We start from the raw sequence: 10,498 nt of genomic DNA, 5'->3' as shown, positions 1-10,498 counted from the left end.
AAACGAGCGTTCTTGCTCATTTTGCTTCCGAGAAACATGCAAAACGGGACGGAAAGCATGAAATTTTGCAATAATCTTACGCCACCCTTGCACAAAACGACGATAATTTTTCTAATTTCTCAGACAACAGAAGACTGTATTTATTCTACATAACCCCTCCCTGAATTTAAAGCTGGATCCGCCCCTGTCTACTTAGCAAAGAAATGTCTGAAACTCCGAGTTTTGAAAATACAATTATTTAGATACTTTTAAACGTGAAAAAACTGCAAGGGGAGATCACCCGCTAAATGCAGAATGTTTATTTTTAGTAGTTCAGTTCTAAATGGGGCTAGTGCTCACACAAAATAATAGTTATATTAAGGTGGAATTATTAAAAAATGGAAACATTTAGGACCATCACCTCTGTGCAAAAAAAATAAATCAGTTTAGCCACGCACTAAGCGATGAGTAAGCCTTACCAGAAGATACCTTCAAGACTAAAGTATTTTAGAACGAAACTTTCCATTTTCACTAGGTTCAACCTTTATCAATCAATTAACAAAAAAGACCAAGACGATAAAGAGTTACAAGTTATCGGCCATGAAAGGTGGTATCAAGAGCGCACTTCACGATCGAGCGTGAAGAAGAAGAAGCGAATTTCTAGGCGTTCGCATAGCGCTGCTGAATTTTCTAACGCTAGCCTCTCAGCGGCCAATAAGAGAGCTGCTTTTCGAAACCGCAGCCAAAGTTCGGAGAAGGAAAGCGATAGTGAAGGGGGAAAAAGTACACCGCAAAGAGCTGATTCGTTGTCTAAATTGTTTCGTGGCTGTAAAAGGTGAGAGACTTTTAGTGACTGCCCTGGACATTTTTTTACCGTTTTGCACTTAATTTCTCAACTGAACTCGCTAATTAATGTAAGTAACGAAAATAAATTAAACATTCATCGAGCCAGATGAGCTGAAATTAATATTTCAAAACGTCTTTTAAATAGTCTGCTCGCAAATGTATTAAATGCATTCAAAGTTTGTGTGCAAAGTGCTCTTATGACGAGATTATGAAGAACCAACGTATTGGAAATGTTTAGAATTGTTAAGTACAATTTTAGTGCAAAAGAAATGTTTTGATCTCTATAAATCGCTCTGTGGTAAATCACAATTTCTGGTTCAACAAAGGTTTGGTGGTTTTTTTCAAAAGAAGTGAACTTGCTACGGAGAGAAAATGAAAGAATCCAAAGAAAATGAAAATCCAAGAAAATTAWTACAAACYGTTGCGACAAGATGGAACTCCACGTATTCAATGCGAAATACAGGATGCAGTAAATACATCAGGAGCGCTTATATGAATAGAGATATTCCCGTTCTATCTGAAGGAGAATGGAACACTTTCAAAGAGCTGTGTAAAGCTGTGTAGTGTTAAAACCTTTTCAAGATGCTGCAGTSCGAATAAGCGGAGAAAAATATGTGACAGCCAGTTGTGAAAAGTTGCAGGAAAAAGTGTTGTACAAAGTTGTAACCGACGTTGTAAAACAACGTTTTCAACCACTAAAAACGAGAATRAAGAATTCTGAACTTTGCGAAAATATTGGCTTAACGACCTTACTGGACCCTCAGTATAGTATAAGCTCAATCCCGTTAATGCTGGAGGAGACAAACCATGTTAAACCATCACGTTTTCTCCTCAGGACTCTGTTGTAAGACTTTGTTCGGACCCTTTACCGATACCTAGTATATGTACAAAGTATGTTTTTCTACTGATCTCGGCTAATACAATAAAACCCTCAATACATATTTAACCTTATCAGCCGCTTTAGTTTTACAACTAGTAAATGCGTTTTCTATTTTCAGACAATCAAGTCAATCAAAGCATGAATACAGTGCAGTTAAAACTGAAGGTGGAAATGACAAGTTTAGAGGAGAGAACAAAATCCGTAATAATGCATTACTGGCTTGCAAGAAAAAATTCATTGATAATGAAAGATACGACCTGATCAGTCAGCTCGGTGATATCGGCTTTCGGAGCGACAAAAATTGGTAAGAACTTTCTAAAACTTAATTATTTTATGCAGTAAGTTCGCTATGTAAGCACTAACTTAGTAGTTCGTTGACTGTATTGTATATAGCAATAATTTGTTATACTTAATATTAGGCCTGGGTAACACTGTGTTGAGTTGCGCTATTGAGCTGTTAACTCATCGGTTAATGAGATACAAGTCATTTAGTAAAGCTTTACGAGGCCCGAGACTAGAATTTTCACATCTAAAAAAAGGTCATCAATATTTTTTATAACGATCATAATCAATATATTTAGTAACGTTTTACTACTTTGTTTAAACAACTAAAAAAAAGTCATCTAGATTTTCCCAGGAACAGAACTGAATGCAAACAAAGTCGACGAATTTTCTTACAAAATCGATCTCTCAATTTTTTTGCATAAAAGATTCAGTTTGCCAGTTTTGCTCCAGTTTTGTTCCAGTGCGGTTTTTCTGTTTAGAGACAGTGTTGTGTAGAAATATTGACCTAAAAGTGAAGAAACCCCAGTTTTCAATAGTTTTCTAAATAAACTAAAATGGTTATAAACTTTCGCCTTTTCAGTTCGGGGAAATATTTTTGGAAAAAGCCCAGAAATAATTATTAGGGATTTTTCCATAATTCGAAGCTGCAAAAGAGTTTTCCAAACATTTTTGCAAAGCGGTTAAGGAGGCGAGTGTTCCTAGAAAATGTATCTCATAATTTTTCACAGAAGAAAAGAAGAAACTCATCAGAAAATAATGCTAAAATTTTAGTTTTGTGATCGGTTTTGGAGAAAACCTTAATAGTTTCCGGAAAAAACGGGAGGAACTTATTTTCGTTTTTGTCGCAAATTCGACGTTGAAAAAAGTTTTGCAAAATTTTTACAAAGCTATAAATTTATTTTGTAATTTTTCGCCTCTATTTTAAGATCTCCAGATCGTCAGTATCTCCAAGTGAAACTCTACTAAAGCATTTTTGAGTAGAAAGTAAAGTAAAAAAAAATCAGTCAAAACTCATCACTCAAAATCGGTCAAAAAACATATTTTTTTAACAAACTCTACAGCCTTCAGAGGTATGGAGGTGACGAGATACGCTTTCGCTTATTGCGTTCGTTCTTTGATAGAAAATTATTTGATTTTTGTTACCAATTCGAAGCTGGAAAGGGATTTCAAAATTTTTTACAAAGCGACGAAGCATTCGAAATTTATTTCATAATTTTTGGCGGAAAATAATTTAAGGAAGAGTAACTTGCCTAAAACTGGTAAATTCTGAAATTTTGAAGAAATTTTCAAAATATTATTAATAAATTGCCCTTAAAATAAATCTAAAAACAAGTAAAAAAAGTCAGCAAAGCAACGGAACTGAGTTATTGCGCCGGTGCGTTGGGTTGGCGCACCAAGTCATTTGAGCAGCACTGCGCCAACTCCTAAAAATTTACTGGGTTGCCCAGGCCTACTTAATATGTCCTATTACTACCAATTCTATTTGATATGTGAAGTTCATCCATCTTGTCTCACAATTGATACGGTCTGATTGGTTTTTGTACACCCTGTACCACCCTGGTCCAGTTTCCAGAGCGCAAATTTCAAACAATAAAGAATCGAAGTACAGAATGAATTTCTATGATAAACTATATTGGAAGAACGGAATTTCGTTTAAGTTTGGATCTAAACACCCAACTTCACCTGAACTTTAACTATCCGTCGATCCAACATCGCGGATAATTTATATTTAGCCATTCTCTTAAAGCTATTCCAAAGCCCATTTGTATCCAACTTTCATGTCTTAAGTCAGGTAGTAAATCATCAATGTAGTCCTGCTAGTAGCACTGTGAGAAATTTATGAATAGTTCACTACTGCACTGCTACTTTTTATTTTATGAGATTTAAGTAACCCTTAGGTACACATTTAGGTTTACCGTCCACGATAAAACTCTTGGCGCAGAAAGACTGCTTACCTTAGTACCGCTACCGTCCACATGTCCCATTGCTCCAAGCCAACAAACGCGAGAAACCCTCATTGAACTTTTCAGGTAAGTGTTAAGTGGTTTTTGAATTTTGCAGTATTTAAATTCGAACAAATGTATAAGATAGTCGATTCCGGTGCTTTCAGCAAACGATTTTCAAGATAGTCCTAAATCTGCTAAAAATTAACATTTGCGTTTAGGGGGCTCCAGCATCCATATATCCATCCCGTCCTCGATATCGACTTTTGGAAAGACGAAGCAGCTATTTTTGCCCCTTTAAACCCCACAGGTAGTCTAAAGGACTTGATTTATCAGAGCTTTTGGCAGGACGACTATGAAAAAAAGTACGTTTGCAGAGGTGAAGGTCTCCCATTACGAACAGTAAGTAATCATAATATAACTTAGCAGTGTAAAATACATCTTAGTCAGCCACTTTTCGCCTGTATGCTTATATTAACTAAGTGCTCTTGTTTTCAAAAACTATAGCAAAAATGTGGACATGTTTTCGGATACATATACAGAATTTTTTAAGTTTTTTATAATCGAAATTCTGTTTTTTTATAGACAAAATTTTTGGAGGCGAAATACCCAACAAGCAGTTTGTAAAAAATGAATCCGCTTCAACAATATAGAAATTATATACAAGTGTCAAGAATGCAACAAATTCTACACACTTTTAAGGTACTTTTAACAGTGTGATAATTTTTTAATACGGTGATGATACTACAGCTCCTCGATCTTTTTCTGTTTCAGTTCCTCAGACACCGACGGGTTTTACAAACTAATACTCACATTTTAAACCCCCTGTATACTAAAGACAACAAAGACGTGTTTAGATGGCTTAAAGTTTGTGCTAAAAAAGCACTGTTGTTTGACATCGAAAAGCTGAAAGGTTTTCCAGAAAATGGCTCTTATTTAAATCTTAAAGTTTGATTAAATTAAGCCTTTTCGAAGTCGATGTGAAGAATTCATAATTTAACTGTTTAATTCAAAACTTTATAAGTTGGTTTAACATTTAATTTCAACCAATATCAAGTTCAAAAGTAAAAGGTGCGAAATGAATTATTTATAAGAGTTTGTACTAAAAAACTGCAATATTATAAAACAGGAACATTTATGGTTTACGCTATTTAAAAATGGTTTTAGAGTGTTTTGATAATATACTTACGCGTTAAAAGATGGGCATTAACGCGTACAAGTCGGTCGATCCTCCGTGAATTGAAATAGCAAAATTAGTTTCAAAAGCACAGTCTTAAGAAAACTTCTATCTATACCCATCTTGTATATGTATCCGAAAGCATGATCACATTCTTCGGTACACCCTGTACATGGGATATACAACTACTAAATGAGAAACTTATCTTAAAAGTCTGAGGATACAGCGAAGACAGACGTCCCACTACTGACTTATTTGCCGACTCATTTTAGATAGAGCTAAAATGTCGAATTTTGCATATTTAAAAAAAAAAAAAAAACTTCGAAAATGTCGTCAAAACAGTCAGCTGACAGTCAGTGACAAAGTCAAGCTGTCAGCGTGCGTGGCGAAAGTTATTACTTTCCTCACGGGATGAAGACAATTTGTAATAGGTAAAAGTGATGCTTTCGCCATTGAAGGTTATAATGTGCGAGTTTATCGCCTTTAACAATCTAATTATTTTAGGTGCAATGTCTTGGGAGGCAGATTATTGAAGCTTTGCTCTTTTTGAGAAACAAGCAATTTCCACCCATATATCATCTACATTCAGGTAAAAATACAACTATTAAATTCAATTTCAATGTTTGTGTAAATATGATTTAAGTAGTCATTTATTCCTAACTTACAAATATAAACTTTTTTAGCAGTTCATTTTTAGTAGAAGTCATAGAAAACTAAAAAAAAATGATTCCAAAAAAATATTGGACTTCAGTATCACCAGAATTAATTTTACTTTTTTAATTGTTACTAGCGATCGGTGTCGTTATTAGACATAATGTTCATGCGTCCATCGATTCTCATGCTATCCAAAGCTTTCTAGGGAAACGTTTGGTCATAAGTCTGAGGATACAGTGAAGGCGTCCCACTACTGACTTATTTGCCGACTCATTTTAGATAGAGCTAAAATGTCGAAGTTTGCATATTTTTTTTTACGTTTTTTTTAGCCGTATGTTGTTCACTCATGAACATACGATCTCGGTCTAAAACCATCTGATACTTATTTCCAATGACTATGGGCCCTTTGAAAATTTTTATTTGACTATTTTTCCTGTACTCCCTAAACAGCCCCAGAGGAATCACGCCAATTTTGAATCACCCCGTATTGTTTTCGAATTTGAAGTTATTGAAAATATATTGCGATTTTTTTAACCTTGTGCGAGCTTCTCCAACATAATTTTCTTTTTGGCCACTTATCGGAAAAATGTTAAGACTGTTAAGGCAGTTTAGGTTTCTCTTTGCCCGAAAGTTGAATACCATTTCACCTCTAGCATTTAGCTCTACCGACATATGTTTCAGAAGCGCCTGGCAAAGACAAATAAAGCAAGAAAACCGAACTAATTTTAAACAACAGCGGCATAATCCGAGTCTACTTTCCTATAACTCTTCTTATTATCAAATATCAATGTAAATCTCAAAGGGTTCATATATTAGGTATAGTTAGGCCTGGGTAACTGGAGCTGGAAAAATGTTGATGACTTTATTTACTTGTTTTTAGATTTATTTTAAGGGCCATTTATCAATAAGATTTTTAATATTTCTTAAAAATTTCAGACTTCTCCAGTTTAAGCAAAGTTGCCCTTCTTCATGAATCATCCGTCGCTTTGTAAAAAGTTTTGAAATCCCTTTCCAGCGTGGAATTTGAAACGAAAATCAAATCATTTTCTATCAAAAAACGAACTGAATAAGCGAAAGTTCTCTCTCTGAAGACTGTAGAGCTTGTTTAAAAAATGTGGTTTTATAGTTTTAAATGAATTTTTTTTGCTTTGCTTTCTACTCAAAAACGCTCTATTTTGTAGAGTTTTACTTAAAAATACGGATAATCTGGATGTATTTTACGCGTAAAATTACAAGATATACTTATAGCTTTGTAGGAATTTTACAGTAACTTTTTTTGGAGTCGAATTCGGGATAAAAACGAAAATAAATTTAGTCCGTTTTTTGCCGCAAACTATTAAGGTTTTCGTAAAACAAAACACAAAACTAAAATTTGTTAACCAAAAACGCAAAAAAATTTAATTTTCTGATAATTTTCTTCTGTTCTGACAATAATGGGGTTTTTGCAGCCAAAAATAAAAAAATGGATTTTGCTCGAAAATTCGCCTTATGCCAAAAAATATTCCAAATCAAATTCATTCCTGGGTTTCAGTCATTTATTGTCTCTATTTATCAATTGAAATACGTTTCGGTGTATTTTTCCACCATCATCAGTTTTTATGTGTAGCGTTGTTGCTGCTTTAAGCCATGCCAAGGCTAAATAAATGACTGAAACCCAGGAATGAATTTGATTTGGGATTGAAACACAGTCAGGAAAGTATATACAATGACCAAAAAATATTTGGAAAATTCGCCACCCTCGTCCCTCTGCAGAGTTTTCAAGTTTCTTTAAAATTTTAGATCATTCCAGTTTAAGCAAAGTTTTTTCGTTTTTCTATTAAGCAATACTTTCAGCGAAAAAAAACTTGCTATTTTTACTTAAAATACTGACAATCTTCAGGTATTTTCTGTGAAAATTATAAAATAAATTTTATTGGAACACTTTGCTATTGAACAGCTTTGTAAACCTTTCGCAACTTCGAATTTTGAACAAAACCCTAATAATGTTTACCGGATTTTTTCCAAAAATATTTTCCCGAACAGAACAAGGGAAAATTTAGAATCAATTATTCGGAAAACTCGTCGTTTTGGTCGCTGTGAATAATTTGGTTTATTTAAATTCCGGTTTCTTCACTTTTAGGTCAATATTTCTAAACAAAACTCTCTCAGAACAGAACAGAACAACGCGTTTTATCCTAACGTTTTACTGTAAAATACTGGCAAACTGAGTCTTTTACGCAAAAAAGTTAAAAGATGGATTTACCAAGAAAGTTGTCGTTTTTACAGTTTGGTCTTTTTCGAATAACCATTTTACCTTGGAATTTGGGACAAAATCCAAACAAAGTTTTTTTCGACAAAATTTAGGTTTTCTCAAAAAACGATCAGAGAAAGCAAAAGCGTTAAATCAATATTTGGAAAACTCGTCACCCTCAACGCTCTGAAAATGTTTTCTTCTGAAAAGTTTTATCAAAATTTCCAGATTTTTCCGTTTTAACCCAAATAGTTTCAAGCAATCGTATGCGCAAAAACAATATGTGTTAAAATTCCGTTATCGGCCGTGAGTTATAACTCATTAACCAATGAGTTTAAACTCATTAACTCAACAACGATGAGAGAGCAACAAACGCTCAAAAGCGCAACTCAACACAGTGTCTGGGCGCAATGTTAAATGAACTGAAATAAAGCGAAAGTTGATACTGGAACAAAAAAGAAGATATTACTTAACAGCAAATTGTACATTCTTTGAACCAGATTATACAGTCTGGTTTATTAAATTGTACATAACTTTGTAATTCGATTTCTAGGCAATGTCATAATACAAAATGGGGTCGCCCGACTAGCCGGCTTGGAAAATCCGTTTCTGGGCCTCCTGCCAAAAGGTCCTGCCGCTCCTGAAACACTAGCTTTCGGTTATCTGCTCTTCGAAATGACTGCAGGTTATGAATTGCCCGGGCCCCCGAGCCCTGCCCACTTGCAATTGGAGTTGGAGAGAACACCTAAAGTTGCTGATATATTGGGACTCATATTTCAAAGCACAAGGTATATTAGATGAACAGTTTTACTGAAAACACAACCAGGCTCCTTGTGGTTGCGACGAAGATAAAACAAATTTGAAACAACTGTGATACTTTTGGTACTTTTGCCTACAAAGACAGCTAGTGTGAACTAACAATTGCATGCAATTTGGCAGATACTGCAACGAAATGCGTAGGTAAAAACCTGGTTTAAAAAACCCCAAACACAATTTTTCGAAATGTCCAAAGTGGTTATTCACATTTTGAATCCTTGTATTTAACTATTAACTTCCTTATTAAACAAATTCGTCTGAATAGCAATATTTTTGCCTCAACAATATGTCAGTGAATTAATCAAATCGATTACTCAGGACACCAACTCTGGAGGAGCTGATCCGCTGTGAACTGTTCAGAGGAGTAGAGCTGCGAGAGTTACGAGGAGCCAGTATTGTCCAGGTCCCGTCGCCTCCCGAAGTTATGCAACTTTTGGACGTTGTAAGAACACCATCGCTACCAACTCCGTTACTAAGACGGTAAGAGGTGTTCCATATTTATGGGTGGTTTTGATAAAATCTGTATTTGGAAATTTGCTTAATTGAAACTTTCCCATGTAGAAAAATCATGTGCCGATTAGCAACCAAAATTCTCTTTTGCTCAATACGTTAGCTGGTATTGAACGTCTAGTCTTTTTAAATTTCTCCCATCGAACTAAGCTTGTGAAGCTTGTCAGGAGACTTCGTATGAGGGTTACATATTTAGGTAGCAGTCAATGGGTACAAATTATGTCCAGGATTAAAGGACCAAACTGAAGATCAAAGCAATTATTACATTTGGAAATCAATTAGAAAAATAGAAATATCTCATTGTTGCTATATAATTCAGATATTCAATGAGAGACGAATCATTACACGAATTATAACGTATAAGTTCAAGGGCGGATCCAGGGGGGCGGATCCAGGATGAATGGGGGGATCATTACCCCCCCCCCCTATTAAATTCTCTATCCAATAATGCCAAAACGACTTCGGTGGCTCAAATGGTTCTTGAGAAACTTCGAAAAAGCAGCGTCATGTTCAAGTGGCTTTTGCAACTCAAAAAAAAACCACGCAAACCTAAAACCTCTTGAATTCAAGCATTTTCTGAGAAAACTGCCAACATTTCCCCATCCATGGTGCACTCTCTAAAAAGTCCATTTATTTCTGAATAGAATGATGTACAAATGAGCGTTCTTGCTCATTTTGCCTCCGAGATATGAGCAAAAACGGGACGGGAAACATGGAATTTTAGCATAATCTTGCACCTAAGTGTCTGATATCCCAATTTCGCTTTCTGGGTCAAAACTACTCGAATTTCCTCACTCACCTTGTTACGACTGAATCGAGTTTTCAATTCTCTATCCAACGATGCCAAAGCAAATTCTGTGGCTCGAATGGTTCTTGAGAAACTTCGAAAAAAGCAGCGTCATGTTCAAGTGGATACTTCCTGAATTCAAGCCTTTTTTGAGAAAACTCCCAACATTTCCCTATCCATGGTTCACTTTCTAAAAAGGCCATTTATTTCTGTCTGGAATGATGTACAAATGAGCGTTCTTGCTCATTTTGCCTCCGAGATATGAGCAAAAACGGGACGGGAAACATGCAATTTTAGCATAATCTTGCACCTAAGTGTCTGATAATCCAATTTCGCTTTCTGGGTCAAAACTACTCGAATTTCCTCACTCACCTTGTTACGACTGAATCGA

The 10,498-nt window shown here is 35.2% G+C and overlaps 1 protein-coding gene across 1 annotated transcript in view; it reads left to right on the top strand.

The window, feature by feature from the left end:
• The first annotated feature begins 443 nt into the window (after nt 1–443).
• LOC109545771 (slowpoke-binding protein) overlaps nt 444–10,498 on the top strand; it is a 13,740-nt gene continuing 3,685 nt past the window's right edge. Inside the window, exons 1-7 of the mRNA XM_048664306.1 lie at nt 444–814; nt 1,824–2,009; nt 3,901–4,020; nt 4,155–4,335; nt 5,615–5,699; nt 8,548–8,782; nt 9,129–9,290. Coding sequence (XP_048520263.1) covers nt 444–814; nt 1,824–2,009; nt 3,901–4,020; nt 4,155–4,335; nt 5,615–5,699; nt 8,548–8,782; nt 9,129–9,290 — 1,340 coding nt within the window. The remainder of the gene's footprint in view (nt 815–1,823; nt 2,010–3,900; nt 4,021–4,154; nt 4,336–5,614; nt 5,700–8,547; nt 8,783–9,128; nt 9,291–10,498) is intronic.

The sequence above is a fragment of the Dendroctonus ponderosae genome, unplaced genomic scaffold (genome assembly GCF_020466585.1).
Source record: "Dendroctonus ponderosae isolate FM_Combo_2020 unplaced genomic scaffold, Dpon_F_20191213v2 Dpon_F_20191213_2, whole genome shotgun sequence".
Taxonomy (NCBI): domain Eukaryota; kingdom Metazoa; phylum Arthropoda; class Insecta; order Coleoptera; family Curculionidae; genus Dendroctonus; species Dendroctonus ponderosae.
This window is presented reverse-complemented; position numbering and strand designations above follow the sequence as displayed.